A 16,341-nucleotide genomic window follows, 5' to 3' on the forward strand; every position below is an offset into this window, starting at 1 on the left:
GAGTGGGTCGGATCATCTGAGGTCAGGAGTTCAAGACCAGATTGACCAACATGGTGAAATCTTGTCTCTACTAAAAACACAAAAATTAGCCAGGTGTGGGGCATATGCCTGTAATCCCAGCTACTCAGGAGGCTAAGGCAGGAGAATTGCTTGAACCCAGGAGGCGGAGGTTGCAGTGAGCTGAGATCACACCACTGCACTCCAGCCTGGGTAACAGAGTGAAACTCCGACTCAAAAAAAAAAAAATTAATAAAGGAAGGCTGGGTGCCATGGCTCACATCTGTAATCCCAGCACTTTGGGAGGCTGAAGCGAGCAGATTACTTGAGCCCAGGAGTTCAAGAGCAGCCTGGGCAACATGGCAAGGCCTTATCTCTACAGAAAATAGAAAAATTAGCTGGATGTGGTGGCATGCCCCTGTAGTCCCAGCTATTTGGAAGACCAAGGTGGGAGAATCACTTGGGCTTAGGAGGTTGAGGGTTCAGTGAGCAGAGGTTATGCCACTGCACTCCAGCTTGGGTGACAGAATGAGAGCCTATCTCAAAAAAAAAAAATCACATAAAGATGAAAGGAACCCTTTGTAGACTTCCAAATTGTCACCTTCTGTTATGTTTAACAGAACACCCTACTCACTTTTATCTCTCCAGCCCCTGCCTGACTTCTCACGAATCCCTGGTCTGACATTGCCCAGTAAGGCCTTCTCAGACTGCTTGACCATTGTGGAGTTCCTGCATAGCTTTGGCAAGGTGCTGGGCTTTGATCCTGCCAAAGATGTGCCTAGCCTGGGGGTCCTGCAGGAGGGACTCCTGTGTCAAGGCGACAGCTTGGGTGAGGTGCAAGACCTGTTGGTGCGGTTGCTGAAAGCTGCACTCTATGATCCTGGCTTGCCCTCCTACTGTCAGGTGAGTGCAAGTCCCTCCCAGAGTAATCTGGACAAGAAAAGGAGATACAACTACTTACTGTTTCTCTTTTCCTTATATTTTTCATTTCTTTTTCTTCCTGACTCCTCACTCCTTACTTTGTTTTTATTTTATTCCTTTTCTTTTGTGGTCTTTTGTGTTCCGTCATAACTCTGATAGTTCTCTTCTGATGTATTTTCCTCTCGCACATTCACCCAACTTTGTTGTCTTTCCCTACTCACTCATATTATGTTATCTTCCACACAGTCCCTAAAGATCTTGGGGGAGAAGGTGTCTGAGATCCTACTGACAAGAGACAATGTGTCAGAGATCCTGCGCTGCTTCCTTATGGCATACGGAGTAGAGCCAGCCCTCTGTGACCGCCTGCGCACCCAACCTTTTCAGGCCCAGCCACCCCAGCAGAAGGCTGCTGTCCTGGCCTTCCTTGTGCATGAGCTCAATGGCTCCACCCTCATCATCAAGTGAGAGGCTGGGAGTGGGGGTGGTCATTGTATCCCTTGCATCAGAATGGGATGGAGGACTTCTTGCCTTCCAGAAGTCCTCAGAAATGTGTGTTCATTGCCATGCTCTGAAGATGCTGGAGTGACTTGGGACTGAATTGCAGTGCCCTCCCTGGGAGAGCCTAAGCCTTTCTCTGTCATTCATCTGATCTAGGTTCTAGGCTGAAACTCCTTTTTCAGCTGCAGCCCCTTTACCCTTGAGCCTCCTTTTCCTTTTTTTGTGCTGCCACTTCATCCCATTCCCTATTCTCTTGCAGTGAGATTGACAAGACTCTGGAGAGTATGTCCAGCTACAGGAAAAACAAGTGGATTGTTGAAGGCCGGCTCCGGAGGTAGGAATCAAACAGAGGGTAGTGCCCGGGGAGAGGACAGAAGTGGGGAGGGTGAAGCACAGCCAGGATTTTGGCCTGAAATGCGATGCCTTTAGCCCCTTCCCTGGGTTTGGGACTTTACTAGGGCCCAGGACGGTTTTCAGTCCAGGTGTTTCTTTGTGGCGCTATCATGTTCCTCATCAGTTTCCCTTAATCTTTTTTTTTTTTTGAGATGGAGCCTTGTTCTGTCGCCTAGGCTGGAGTGCAGTAGTGTGATCTTGGCTCACTGCAACCTCTGCCTCCTGGGTTCAAGTGATTCTTCTGCCTCAGCCTCCCAAGTAGCTGGGATTTCAGGCGCCAACCACCACATCTGGCTGATTTTTGTATTTTTGGTAGAGATGGGGTTTCACCATGTTGGCCAGGCTGGTCTCAAACTCCTGACCTCAGGTGATCCACCAGCTTCATCCTCCCAAAGTGCTGGGATTACAGGTGTGAGCCACTGCGCTTGGCCTTCCCTTACTCTTTCTCCATCTATTTCAAGACTGAAAACTGCTCTGGCCAAGCGAACTGGGCGGTCTGAGGTAGAGATGGAAGGGCCAGAGGAAGGCCTGGGACGGAGACGCAGTTCTCGGATCATGGAAGAGACCAGTGGCATGGAAGAAGAGGAAGAAGAGGAGACTATAGCAGCTGTCCATGGCCGCAGGGGTCGAAGAGATGGAGAGGTACTGGCCCAAGATCAAGGAAAGTGGGAGTTAGAAAATAGATTCCTCTTTCTTGAATCTAATAAATTCCTTTTTCTCAATGGCCATATGTTTCTTTCCAGGTTGATGCCACAACATCTAGCATCCCAGAACTAGAGCGCCAGATAGAAAAACTCAGTAAGGTATTGTGCTCCTAACCTCCCAAGAGTTGGAGATGTGGGCTGGGCAAGAATTGATCACTTATTTTTTAAATTTAATTTTAATTTTTATTTTTTTGAGATGGGGTTCCTATTGCCCAGGCTGGAGTGCAGTGGCATGATCATGGCTCACTGCTGCCTTGACCTCCTGGGCTTAGGTTATCCTTCCAAGTAACTGGGACTACAGGTGGGAGCCACCATGCCTGGCTAATTTTTGTAGTTTTTTTTAGAGACAGATTTTGTGTGTTACCCAGGCTGGTTCTAAACAACTGGGATCTAGCAATCCACCTGCCTCGGCCTCCCAAAGTGCTGGGATCACAGGTGTGAGCCACCGCACCTGACATTAATCACCTTGAGTTAGGCCCAGTTGGTATCACTTTTATAGAGGGACTGAGAACATTTGCGTTTCTCTGATACACTAGATGAATTCACCATCGCTCTGGAAATGTGTTTATTTGTCTTCATTTTCATTGCCTATGCAGCGTCAGCTTTTCTTTCGCAAAAAGCTGCTTCACTCATCCCAGATGCTTCGGGCAGTCTCCTTGGGTCAAGACCGCTACAGACGTCGCTATTGGATATTGCCGTATTTGGCTGGTATCTTTGTAGAAGGAACAGAGGGGAACTTAGGTAGGTGCGTCTGTGGGAATGTGGATTCTGAGTCCTATCAAACAAAAATTAAATAATTCCTTTTTCTTTACTTAGTAGTCTTGGGCTTCTTTCATTTTCTGATAATCTAGCATAATGCTTAAGAGCACATATTCTAGAGTAAAGCTGCCTACCCACCTGCTCTGCCATTTACCAATTGTATGTTTCTGTTTATTCATTTTTGAAGTTGAGATAATAATAGTATATGTACTTCATAAGGCTACTGAGAGGATTAAAATGAGTTAAGTCTCTTAGAATAATACTTAACCTGTAGTTGGTTCGCAGTAAATGTTTAGCATATGATTATGCTGCTGATGGTGATTACTTAGGAGAATAGTCCCCAGATACTGTGTTCATTGGCATATAAGCTCTTCCTAGAGGAATCTCAGAAAAGGGGGACTAAGTCCAAGAGAAAGAGTATAGGTTCTAAGTTTGTACACTCGCTTACTTTCCCCTTGTATGTTAGCATATGTCTTTAGTTCCTTACTTCTCTTTATAGTTCCTGAGGATGTGATGAAGAAGGAAACTGACTCCTTAAAAATGGCAGCCCATGCGTCACTCAATCCTGCACTCTTCTCTATGAAGATGGAGTTAGCTGGCTCCAACACCACTGCCAGTTCTCCTGCCCGGGCCCGAGGCCGACCTCGAAAGACTAAGCCTGGGTCTATGCAACCTCGGCACCTGAAGTCCCCTGTCAGGGGTCAGGATTCAGAACAGCCTCAGGCACAGCTTCAACCTGAGGCTCAGCTTCACACTCCTGCCCAGCCCCAGCCCCAGCCTCAGCCTCAGCTTCAGTCCCATCCTCAGTCCCATAAGGGGTTCCTGGAACAAGAAGGCTCCCCTTTGTCACTGGGTCAGAGCCAGCATGACCTCAGCCAGTCAGCCTTCCTGTCTTGGCTGAGCCAGACTCAGAGCCATAGCTCCCTGTTGAGCAGCTCAGTCCTCACGCCTGACAGCAGTCCTGGAAAACTAGACCCAGCTCCATCACAGCCCCCGGAGGAGCCAGAGCCTGATGAGGCAGAATCCAGCCCTGATCCTCAAGCACTCTGGTTTAACATCTCAGCCCAGATGCCCTGCAATGCTGCCCCTACACCACCCCCTGCAGTTTCTGAGGACCAACCCACTCCCTCCCCTGAGCAGCTTGCTTCCTCCAAGCCAGTAAGTAGCCAGAATTAGTAGTATGTACTTGATTTCATCTTGTCACAGGTACCAGTGCCTGGCTGTGGAGCTGCTGCCTGAAGTTGAGGGAACCTAGAAATATGAAAACATCCTCATTTCCTTATGTCTGATTTCATTCACAGATGAATAGACCCAGTGCTGCCAGCCCTTGTTCTCCAGTGCAGTTCTCTTCCATGCCCTTGGCTGGGTTGGCCCCTAAGAGGCGAGCAGGAGACCCTGGAGAAATGCCACAGAGTCCCACAGGGCTGGGACAGCCCAAACGAAGAGGGAGACCTCCCAGTAAGTTCTTCAAACAGATGGAACAGCGTTACCTAACCCAGCTGACAGCCCAGCCTGTCCCCCTTGGTGAGTAATCTGGGGGTGAAAGTGGAGTGAGAGTGGCATTCGGTGTGGGCAGTGATTCACAGCTGGCACCCCACATCTATCTCACCTGCTCACAGAGATGTGCTCAGGCTGGTGGTGGATACGAGATCCTCAGACATTGGATGCCATGCTCAAGGCCCTACATCCCCGAGGTATCCGAGAGAAGGCACTTCACAAACACCTTAACAAGCACAGGGACTTCTTGCAGGAAGTCTGCCTACGGCCCTCAGCTGGTAAATACATTCCTACATGCAGCTTGATCTGAAGAGTCCAGTGCGAGGATTGAGCTTCTGGTATGGACAACAGCCTGATGGGCCTCTCCCTCTGCCTCCTCTTTTGTCAGACCCCATCTTTGAGCCCAGGCAACTACCTGCCTTTCAAGAAGAGATTTTGAGCTGGTCCCCCAAAGAGAAGACATATGCAACAGACCTAGCAGTGCTTCAGTGGGTTGAAGAGCTGGAGCAGCGGGTTATCATGTCTGATCTGCAGATTCGGGTATGCTGGGATTGGCACTGTGTAGGAGTTTGTTTGAGAAAAGCATTAGTCCCTTTTGCCCTGTTAGAAAAAAACCCTGGGTCCCTACTCACAGGTGACCTACCATTACCTTAAATGGTCATGTTTGTTTTTTTTTCTATGCCAAAATTTCCTCCTTTTACAGTGAGTTTTATTCCTCTCTCTTAACTGAAGGGGTGGACATGTCCTAGCCCAGACTCTACTCGTGAAGACTTGGCCTACTGTGAGCACCTCTCCGACTCCCAGGAGGATATCACCTGGCGAGGTCGGGGCAGGGAAGGACTGGCACCTCAGCGTAAAACTACCAACCCTTTGGACCTGGCTGTGATGCGGCTGGCTGCCCTAGAACAGAATGTAGAACGGCGATACCTGCGGGAGCCCCTCTGGCCAGCTCATGAGGTTGTGCTGGAGAAGGCCCTGCTTAGCACGCCTAATGGTGCCCCTCAGGGCACCACTACAGAGATGTGAGTGATTCCCACCCTCCATTCTTGGTCTTAGAGAGAAAGGGATAAGTTCCCTCTCTAGTGGATCCTGTTCCTTATCCAAAGATCACCACTTTTTCCCTCCAGATCATATGAGATTACCCCTCGCATTCGTGTCTGGCGCCAGACCCTCGAGCGGTGCCGGAGTGCAGCCCAGGTGTGCTTATGCCTGGGCCAGCTAGAGAGGTCCATTGCCTGGGAGAAGTCTGTCAACAAAGTGGTAAGAGGCTGACAGACCCTGGAAAGGCAGAGGGGACAGCCAGCAGGGGCGGGTGGGGTCACTGGCAGATAGAGGATTGAGAGCTCACTCTGCCTCCTCACAACCTTGGTCCAGACATGTCTAGTCTGCCGGAAAGGTGACAATGATGAGTTTCTTCTGCTTTGTGATGGGTGTGACCGTGGCTGCCACATTTACTGCCATCGTCCCAAGATGGAGGCTGTCCCAGAAGGAGATTGGTTCTGTACTGTCTGTTTGGCTCAGGTAAGGCTTCTGCCCTTTCTTTCCCACACTCAAACAGAAAGCATAGATTATCCTCAATCTCTCCTCTTGTTGGAAAGCATCCCATACTGGATGTTAGGGGACCTGGGTTCAAAGTCCTTTTTGGACAAGTCACTTAATTCTGTAGCTTTAATTGCTTTTTCTATAAAACGAGAATAGCTGTATCTTCTTCCCTTTTACCTACTTTATTGGGTTATGTGAATAAACCAATGCCAACTTATGCATGGTAGTATTTTGAAGCCTTGAATCACAATTAGGCAGAGATTGTAGTAGGGCAAGCAGTGCATCTCCAGCTATTGCCAATTTCACCTGTTTCCTATACTCAGCAGGTAGAGGGAGAATTCACTCAGAAGCCTGGTTTCCCAAAACGAGGCCAGAAACGGAAAAGTGGTTATTCCCTGAACTTCTCAGAGGGTGATGGCCGCCGACGCCGGGTACTGTTGAGGGGCCGAGAAAGCCCTCAACAGTACATGGAAGAAGGGCTGTCCCCCTCCAAGCGGCGGCGACTCTCAATGCGGAATCACCACAGTGATCTCACATTTTGCGAGTGAGTTGAGTGAATCCTGGGGGGGGGACAGTTGGCTCTACCTCTGCCAGAGGAAAGGGTTAGGAGGGGTCAGAATATTTGCTTCCTGAGATGGAGCCGTCACTGTCCCTGTAATGATAGGATTATCCTGATGGAGATGGAGTCCCATGATGCAGCCTGGCCTTTCCTAGAGCCTGTGAACCCACGTTTGGTGAGTGGGTACAGACGCATCATCAAAAATCCTATGGATTTTTCCACCATGCGGGAACGGCTGCTCAGGGGAGGGTAAGTAGATGTGGGTGCATCTCCCTGCTCTTTGCTACTGCTGCACCTCCTACCTAGTTCACAGCTTTGCCCCTGCCCTGTCCAGGTACACCAGCTCGGAGGAGTTTGCGGCTGATGCCCTCCTGGTATTTGACAACTGCCAGACCTTCAACGAGGATGACTCTGAAGTAGGCAAGGCTGGGCACATCATGCGCCGCTTCTTCGAGAGCCGCTGGGAGGAATTTTATCAGGGAAAACAGGCCAATCTGTGAGGCAAGGGAGGTGGGGAGTCACCTTGCGGCATCTCCCCCCACCTTGCAAACAAAAACCTGCCATTTTTACCTGCTGATGCTGCCCTGGGTCCAGACTCAAGTCAGATACAACCCTGATTTTTGACCTTGCCCTTGGCAGTGCCCCACATCCTCTTATTCCTTTATCCCTTTCTCCCTTTCCTCCTCTTGCTCCTCAAATAAGAGGTGCAGAGATGAGGTCCTTCTGGACTGAAAGCCAAAAAAAGAAAGAAAAAAAATAATTTTTCTTTTCTGTTTTATTTCCTAATTAAAAATGGGGAGGGGGAAAGAAGTCCCTGCTTCCTCCTCCCTGCTTCCTCTCCTCCCCTGTACGTGCCCCAGTGTTCTGGGGTTATTTAACAATAGCAATAGTTCTAGTGAATGTGTGAAACCAAGAAACACTCTGTACTGTGTGCGGACCCGCAGTGACGGCCAGTAAAGTGGACTTAACTCCTAAGTGTGTCGCGCCGGACACTGGGCCCTGGACATGCTGCTTCCATGCTCAGTCCCTTCCCTGCTTCTTGCTGTTTTTCTTTTCCTACCTCCCACCCCTCAAGTTTCAGATTTTCTCTCATCCAATAATGTAAAACTATCGTGTACGGGTTCCTCCCTCCTTTTCTCTTCTCCCAAATCTTTTCCCTTCAAAGGAAAAAAAGTTCAGAGATCCCTGTCTTTTTCTCTGTCCTCATCTTTCTGCCAATAGCTATCCCCTGTATGACGTTGGATGCTCCTCACATGCTGAGTTTCCAGCCTTTTCTGAAACTCAGTAGCTGGGGAGAGGGCAGGGAGGCCTCCTGGGCCTTCCAGCCTCCTTCCCCACTTCCTTCCCAAACCCTCTTGGGAACTCCTCAGGGACAACTACTGCTGAGTTTGGGTGCACCCCAAGATGGAGGCCAGGTAGCAATGGACCGGCCTCAGAGAGCGAGCGTGCTGTGTGTGTGTGTGTGTGTGTGTGTGTGTGTGTGTGTGTGTGTGTGTGAGAGAGTGAGAGAAGATGCTGTGCTCGTTACCCTGTATTGTTTGATAGGATCCATTCAGTTTCCCCAAGTATGTTTTCATTCCCATCTTTCCCATTGTTAAAAACCATCACTTTTTTGTCTTTGGGAAACCACAGGAACAATTTCTCTGGAGACAAGGCTGTGTCTCTCCTGGTCATTTTTGTTCCAGCCTCTTCAGACTGTGCAATCTTTCAGCAGGAACTCCCTCTCCTCTCGGTAGTTTTGAATCTTAAGCTTGTACAGGGAGAGTGGTAGAACTGGATCTTTTCCTAATCCCATTGAGTTGTGCTTTTCTTTTTTACTTCATACTGCAGGACCCCTTCCCCAGCAGCAGAGACCCTGGAGCACAGAAGAGTAGGGAGGAGGGGTTCTGGGTCCATCACTGCCCCGCATGTGACTGTGTCCAAGTTAAGCCCCCAATATGAGAGGAGAGCTGCTGACTCCCAGCTATAGCCATGGGCGCTTGGTCCCTTGCTCAGCAGAGCCCCTCCCTTCAGAGATTACGGGTACTTGCACTGGGGAGGTGGCTGCTGGCTGGCCCAAGCAGAGAGCTGAGGCATCCAAGAAATGTTCCATTCGGGGTGGGGGTGCCAGGTGAGGTGGAGCATTCCTTGTATTCTGGCAGCACTGAAGAGCCACTGAAGCGGGGGTAGGGGCAGTGTAGGTAGATCCTGGGGCAGCCCCTTTATTCCTTTATGCCCCTTCTCCCCCAGAGCCTATTTCTAAAGTCGCCTTTTCTGTCAGATAAACCTCAAAACTTTTAATTTTATTTGAGATTTTTTTTTTTTGCTTTTAAATAAGAGGTGGATTGAAGAATATTTGAATTGACTTTATATTATGCATAAATATTTATATTTTATCTAAATAACTGCGCTGTAACAAACTTTGTGTTAGACAGTTGAAACTGTTAGAGTGGGGGGGCTCCACTTTTTCCCCCTGGCAGTTGTCCCTGGGTATAAGATGTGCTAGATTAATTTCATTGTTGGAGGTGAGGTGGATAGGGGAGTCAAATCTCCATGGTTCCTACTTTGTGTTCCTCTCCCAGCTCCATCTCTTTCGCTAGGGACCAGGCACTCATATGGTAGGGTGGGGTCCTAGCCTCAGTTATTAGTGGGGGCCAGAGGGGGCGTGAGGATAGGACATGATCAAAGGGGCCATTTCTTGCTTTTCTTTCCTCATCCTCACTGCCCCCTTGAGCTAGGTGGATTTTCTCTCATGACAAGTATTTGGTAGGGAAAGCAGGTTTAAAATAAAAAGTCAACCCACCCACTGCCCTTTTGCTCCCCCCCATCAGTCTGGTTGACAGGAAGAAACCACACCGTCAACACCAACAAGTTTCCATGTTCCTTTTACAACAAAAGGGACTTTTTATATAACCAAATGTGGTGTTTTAGTGACTTTTTGATAATGTACAGTTTTTTGTGAATTTAAATTTATTTCTTTCTATATTTTTAGGACCAATCTCATTTTTAATAAGGTGAAAAAAAAGTCTAGAGAAAAAAACTCCTGTTTTTTGCCATGTGATGTTCCACAAGTGCAGCTGTAGAAAAGTGCTTGTCAGTTGAATAAAAAAAAACCACATTTGATAGAGATTCAAAAGACTCTGTGTATTCATCCTCCCTTCTACACACCTGAGGGGGAGATGGGGTTGGGAGGGGTATGACTGGCTTAAGAGACCACAGGTGGGGGAACAACACACTCGCCCTTTCTGTGCAAACGGCACTAGAAGCCAGACTCCTGTTCCACACCCTGTTTGTGTGGATAGAAAGGGTTATTAGTGGCTCCTGTCTAAATGTCTGGCTGAGTTGCTAGAGCAAAGTGAGATTCATGCACCCAGGTCCTGCCTTGTGAGATGTCGCCCTAGCTTTCTGAGCTGTCACCTGTCATAGCAAACATGGGCCATCACCAGCGTCCCACTTCCCACTCATGGATAAGACAGCAAGACATAGACTTTTGTGTTTTATTAAAAAGTTTGAAGTAAGACAAATTGGACCTCTACCAAATTGTAGGGAAGGGCAAGGAGAAGACCAGGGGTAGAAAAGGAAGAGTAAGTTAGAATGGTGGCATTGGCATAGATGTGGGAAGTATACAAAACTAGTCTCCAGATAAAAAATGTCCAAAATGTGTAAGTATAAACATTTTCTGTCTATATGAAAAAGAGTATTCACCCACCCAAAAAGGGTGTTATGTTGGAGTGGGGACTTCACTCAGGCTAGAAAAGTATTACCCTCTAGCCTGGAAAATTTGTCTTGGTGAACACCCGGAAGTATGTATTAAGGTAGAGAAGGAACATTTGCTTCCAGCCTTATATCACAAACTTCCTCTTTGGTATTTGATTACCTTCACAGCTGTACACCAGCCACCAACCCACTTTCTTGTCCTCTTAAATTGTAAGCTCTGCTCCTATGCTGGTGTCCTCCAACCATTACTAATTACCCGGAGCAGTCACTGCACAGCCTACTCCCCTGGCCTATCACAGCAGGACCTGTCTGGAGAGTTCGCACTATTCTAGGGTGATCAGTGAGCTAAAAATCCCAGAGAAAACATTCTAGGAATGGAAATTCCCAAGAGTTTTTACATTTAATTACGAGCCTTTTCTAGTCCCCAGCTTCCCAACCCTCAGAGAGAAGGAAAGAAATAGGTAAATCAGGTATTTATGCCCTTGTTGAATTGGGAGATTGTGAGGTAGCTGTGTAACAAGGACAAGGAAATTGGGGGATCTGCTTGGATAATGCAGATTTATTCAAAACAAGTGGACAGGTCGGGGGGTAACTGGGGTGATGAGGGCACCTAGCTTTTGTCTAGTTATGTGGGGACTGTTCCCTGGGAGGAGCAGCAGAGATCAGAAGGGAGATAGAAGCTCACAGTCTGGTTTTAACTGCCGACTCCTATGGGAGGCCTACCAAATGAGGAAATTTCAGGAATCTGCTAATGCTTGGGAGGATTGAAAATTCAGGCAGCATAGAAATAGAGTAGTTCGTTTGAAAGGGAATCAGGAAGGATTGGTATAACAAGGCACAAGGTTTGGAATTTACCCTTTACAGACTGGCTTTTATAACACCCACCCTCTCTGAAGCCTGCTGATTCAGGGCCAGTAGAGCCTCGGGGCAAGTTTGGGCCAGATCACCCACCCAAGTTTACTGCCCTTGGCTAAGAATGCAAAGCCCCTCACGAGTGCAATGTTGTCACTTTCCCAGAAGGTGGGGCATGTGCACAAGGCAGTGGCAGTAGTTCTTTTCTAGAAGACTAGTAGTCACTGCTTCTAGGGGGATCCCTACCATTCCAGCAAGGCCTGTCACAGCATCTGTATGATACAAAGTAACAGCTCACGTGCAGGCCTCAACTCCGAATAGGTTGACACTGGAGTGACAGGGAGGGAGTAGGCACTGGAGACAGAGTGAATGAGCTCTTAATGCTCATTCCTAACTGATTGGCAAGTTAGGAAAGGAAAGGGAATGGAATGGAGCTGAAGTGGCCCAACCTAAGTATGGCCTGTGAAGCAGCAAAGTCTGGTCTTCTTCCTCAGTATGAGTTTGACCACTCCTTATGTGTTACTGAAAAGGTCTATTACCCTATAGAGCCACCAGGCTTCCTAGCCTGGGCAACTTTTCAAATTGTTTGGCTAAAGACACTACAAAGGGCCGGGTGCAGTGGGTAATCCCAGCACTTTGGGAGACCAAGGCAGGTGGTTTATTTGAGCCCAGGAGTTCAAGACCAGCCTGGGCAACGTGGCAAAACGCCGTCTCTACTAAAAATACAAAAATTAGCCATTTGGAGGTCAGGAGTTAGAGACCGGCCTGGCCAACATGGTGAAACCCCATCTCTACTAAAAATACAAAAATTAGCCAGGCATGGTGGCGGGCACCTGTAATCCCAGCTACTCAACTAAAAAGGCCAGGCATGGTCGCTCTTGCCTGTAATCCCAGCACTTTGGGAGGCTGAGGTGGGGGATCATTTGAGCCCAGGAGTTCAAGACAAGCCTGGGCAACATGGTGAAACCCCATCTCTACTAAAAATTAGCCAGGCATGGTGGTATACCACTACTTGGTGGCAGGGGAAGGGGCACCTGAGGCAGGAGGATCACCTAAGCCTTGGGAGGTCGAGTCTCTAGTGAGCCAGGATGGTACCACTGCACTCCAGCCTGGGCCACAGAAGGAGAACCTGCCTTTAAAAAAAGCCCCCAAACATTAAAAATAACATCTCATCCAAGCATAAAGGCTCATACCTACAATCACAACATGTTGGGAGGCTCACTTGACAGGTGTTCAAGACCAGTCTGGGCAACACAGAAAGACCCCTGTCCCTACAAAAAACTTAAAAAACTAAATGAGCGTGGCAGTACGTGCCTATAGTTCCAGCTACTTGGGAGGCTGAGGTGGGAGGATCCCTTGAGTCCAGAAATTCAAGTCTGTAGTGGGCCATGACTGCACCACTGCACTCCAGCCTGGGTGACAGAGTGAGACCATCTCTAAAAACTAAAAACATCTCTCTCCATCATCCCCACATCTTCCTGACCTCTCCTGGCACCCTCCTCCAAAAAGTCCAATCAGCTTACGGTCTGAATATCAACTCAGAGCCTGAGATGTAGAGTTATAACACTGGACAGGAGATGGCTAGGCAGGCTCAGAGCCTGTAAAAGGATTATGCCAACTGAGGAAGGGACTCTGGTATGTTCTATTTGAGTGAAAACAGAAAAATGCCAAGTACTAAAATATTTTAAGAATGTTATGAGCATCTGTAATGAGTCGGGGTGAGATGTAAAGTACAAAGAGTAAGATCTGAGCTCCGTGATGACAGAATTCAGAAAACACTAGGCTTAGTGTTTAAGAGCCCAACCCCAGGCTGTAAGCTGGAAGGCTCCCCCACAATTCCTCTGCCATCACCCCAACCAATTAGACTATTTCATGGGAGAAACAGTATCCCTCCTTTCCTCCAAACACTCACTCACTGTTACAAATGAACTAACAATTAGGTGGGAAAATGAGTGTAAACCCAAAGCAACAAAATGGAAATTCCTAGTGCCATTAGCCACTGCAAAATAACTTGAGGCTCCCTATCACTTCCCACACCCAAACCAGAAACACATGTAATACAATCTAACAAGTAGATTCACATGAGGAGAAGCCCAAAAGGTAAATTCAAAATTTAAAACAAAAAATTTGAGCCATTTAAACATTTTTTTAAATATAGAGAAATAAGACAGAATCAGGAGTTCTGTGAGGCAGAGGAGAGGGGAGTGGCCATATCAACAATGGCTTCTATGCATGAAAGCCCCTTCCTAAACTTTACATCTCACCCGACTCATTACAGATGCTCATAACATTCTTAAAATATTTTAGTACCATACATAGCAAAGCTCCCCCCATCTATCAAATGAACAGATTTCTAGATTTGTTTTCTCTTTCTCTCAAAGGCCACTGACAAGAAAGCAGCTATGGTATATTTTCCTTGACTGACAGCTGGAGACTCAAAAACAAAAGCTATCTGCCCAGCCAAAGCCCTCTAGAAGGTAGAAGGTAGTGGGCTTGGGGCTGTTTTACACTGGATGAGCCCTTCTGAGGTTGGAAGCATCAATGGGAAGACATGGCAATTCTGTCCTCGCACTCCCTCACCCCCAGATGTACATAGAAAGTCGACACTAGGGGGCACTGGGACTCTCAATTCTGGGGTGGCTGGGAAGGGAGGGAAAGCTGGGCCAAGCTCTATGTGCAACAACTGATACTACAGTTTCTTCCCTGCTGTCACCCCCTTCCTCTCCCTATGGCCCGCCTAATGAACACCTGTCTCTCTATCCTTCATCATTTGCCCTTGTTTGACTTGTCTGGTGGAGAGACACCTGGCCTTGGAGTACAGGAGAGTGGAATTTTCCTTTCAGTGCATAAGGGAGTGACGGGGAAGAGGACAGGAGCAGGATTTTATTTCCTAGAAGATGGGTGAGGCTTTCTTCAGTCTGTCTCCATGTGTATAGAGTCACATCTTGCAGAAGAGAACATTTAAAGACCAAGACATAGGCTTTTTAAAAGGACTCCTAACCTCATAAAGAGTTGGAATTTATTGCTCTTTTCTACCCTCGCTCCCTGTTGTCCTTCCATAAGAAGGAAAATTATTTCTGATGTCCTAGTTCCCTGGGCATGGGGTCCAAGCATACCAGGGCAGGGCAGGTTGCTCTGGACAGTTTAGAGAGCTTTGTCCTTTCCCACCGTTGCACAGCACACACCAGAAGAGTGTCCACCTGAATCCTTCTGAGCACATGTGTGCGCTCAGCATGGAGCCACAACTCTTTCAAGGATCACTCTTGCTATATGCAGAGGTATCAAAGGTCAAAGTCTGGGGAGAATCCTAGGATCTCAGTCTGGTCCTTCCTAAACAGCTGCATGCGTGTCAAAGGCAGTTTGTCCAGGGATTGGGTGAGCATTTACCCTAACCCAGGAGGCAGGGACAACACTGTCTATACCAGTGTTTCCCAAATTTGGCAATACTGACCTCTGGAGTCAGATAATTCCTGGCTGAGGGTAGTGGGGACTGTACTATGCAGTGCAGGATGCTTAGCAGCAACCCTGGTTTCCAGCCACTAGATGCCAGTAGCACACACATCTCACCTCCAGGCATGGCAATCAAAAATGTCTAGATGTTGCCAAAGGCCTCTGAGGGACAAAACCGCCTCTGGTTGAGAACCCCTGGTCTGAGGTGAAGCAGCAGATCTTCCACAGTGCGGAAGGAGCCTATGTGGATTCAACTAGGTCACAGCTGCAAAGGCTCTAAGCGCAGCACCGTGCACAGGGAAGAGAAGGGCCGTGAAGCCCGGGACAGACAGGAATCAGGTAAGGCAGGGACTCCCAAAAGTTGTAGCTGGAAAAGACATTTCCTCAGAATCCGTTGGCCTTGGCAGTGAGAAGAGTTGGTCAAAGTCAGTCCATTCTTCTGGAACTTGCCAGGGAAGACCTAGTCTTCAACCAAATTTGGCTCAAGGGTGTGTTCTCAGGGCTGTGGAATTGTCTCATTAGTAAGTCTGGGTCACATTTGTGCTTTCTGAAGCCAAAGTCTAGTTTTTTCTCCCAGGAGGTGGCAGCGGGGAGGAAAGAACAGCCACTTCCATGGCCTACTTAGTGTTCTGCCTTGTTCCTTGCCCAGCCTGCCCACCCCACCCCAAATCCCACATGAAATTTCATTTTTAAATATCCATAAAATTAAAAGCTGTAGAAGGGGAAAGTAGGTAGCCTCAGCTGTTTAGAAAAGAGGAAAAAACAATCTGGAAAAGAGAAAGAAGGAATAACATGGGTGAAGAGGAGATGGGTGTGTGAGCTGAGAGTTTTACAAAACAAAATTTTTAAAGTCTGCACACTTTTAAAATATACACACACACATCAAAAAAGCCCATCACTAAGCTCAGTAAGCAGGGCTCCTACAGCAGTGCTCCAGCACCACAACTTTGTTTTGTTTTGGGTTTTAAAGAAATAATTACAAGTTGTTTTTAAAAGCATCCCCAAATAATTCCAATACATCAAACACTTTTTCATATAGACGAGAAGAAGCTCCAACCACCATGTCTCTTCAGGGTAGGGAACAGTACATTGCAGTTAAAAACAAAAAACTTTCTTTGCAAAAGAAAAAAAGTTTTTTGGATCTCCTTGAATGTAGTACACACAAAAAGTGATGGTTCCCCCAGGCTCCATCAGCAATGGGGAAAGAGCAGAGGGCAGGAACGTAGAGATTTCTTTTTCCAGGCCCAGGCCTGTGAAAAACGATGGCTAAGTGTTAGTCCTTAGCAGGGCCGACAGATGGTCTGCATTCCTGGTTAACCCTCTGGAATCTGGGAGCACGAGTATCTCCAAGAATTCATTTCTATTCAGTAAAGATGGGGAGGGGAATCCTAAAGAAGGCATAAGCCAGAGAGGAGACAAGACAAATATGAGAACCTATCTGCCTTCAGGCCGGGCTGAGCTGCTGTCTGCCAG

At 47.8% G+C, this 16,341-nt stretch overlaps 2 protein-coding genes across 70 annotated transcripts in view; one reads left to right on the forward strand and one right to left on the reverse strand.

Annotated features, from left to right (window-relative positions):
• The window catches only part of BAZ2A (bromodomain adjacent to zinc finger domain 2A), a 40,080-nt gene extending 30,095 nt beyond the window's left edge, over window positions 1–9,985 (forward strand). For 19 of the 26 annotated variants that reach the window (XM_078336296.1, XM_035256367.3, XM_035256369.3 and 16 more), the window contains 16 exons: window positions 646–900; window positions 1,165–1,379; window positions 1,676–1,750; window positions 2,271–2,451; window positions 2,553–2,612; window positions 3,110–3,254; window positions 3,772–4,430; window positions 4,574–4,796; window positions 4,892–5,047; window positions 5,158–5,309; window positions 5,502–5,791; window positions 5,897–6,029; window positions 6,144–6,290; window positions 6,635–6,855; window positions 6,976–7,119; window positions 7,205–9,985. In XM_078336296.1, coding sequence (XP_078192422.1) covers window positions 646–900; window positions 1,165–1,379; window positions 1,676–1,750; window positions 2,271–2,451; window positions 2,553–2,612; window positions 3,110–3,254; window positions 3,772–4,430; window positions 4,574–4,796; window positions 4,892–5,047; window positions 5,158–5,309; window positions 5,502–5,791; window positions 5,897–6,029; window positions 6,144–6,290; window positions 6,635–6,855; window positions 6,976–7,119; window positions 7,205–7,370 — 3,222 coding nt within the window. In that variant the 3' untranslated portion in view covers window positions 7,371–9,985. The remainder of the gene's footprint in view (window positions 1–645; window positions 901–1,164; window positions 1,380–1,675; window positions 1,751–2,270; window positions 2,452–2,552; window positions 2,613–3,109; window positions 3,255–3,771; window positions 4,431–4,573; window positions 4,797–4,891; window positions 5,048–5,157; window positions 5,310–5,501; window positions 5,792–5,896; window positions 6,030–6,143; window positions 6,291–6,634; window positions 6,856–6,975; window positions 7,120–7,204) is intronic. The other 7 variants (XM_035256368.3, XM_078336295.1, XM_078336306.1 and 4 more) reach the window with 1 other exon arrangement.
• Window positions 1–16,341, reverse strand: part of RBMS2 (RNA binding motif single stranded interacting protein 2) — a 101,350-nt gene that overhangs the window by 7,345 nt on the left and 77,664 nt on the right. For 11 of the 44 annotated variants that reach the window (XM_078336371.1, XM_078336356.1, XM_078336363.1 and 8 more), the window contains one exon: window positions 10,333–16,256. The exons of 14 other annotated variants lie outside the window; for them this stretch is intronic. Coding sequence is in view for 17 of the 30 variants with exons in the window: in XM_078336356.1 (XP_078192482.1) it covers window positions 16,135–16,256 (122 nt within the window). In the remaining 13 variants the exon portion in view is untranslated. Of the gene's footprint in view, window positions 1–10,332; window positions 16,257–16,341 lie in introns of those variants that run through there. 19 more of the 44 variants (XM_078336373.1, XM_078336353.1, XM_078336343.1 and 16 more) reach the window with 4 other exon arrangements.

The sequence above is a fragment of the Callithrix jacchus genome, chromosome 9 (assembly GCF_049354715.1).
Source record: "Callithrix jacchus isolate 240 chromosome 9, calJac240_pri, whole genome shotgun sequence".
Lineage (NCBI taxonomy): Eukaryota > Metazoa > Chordata > Mammalia > Primates > Cebidae > Callithrix > Callithrix jacchus.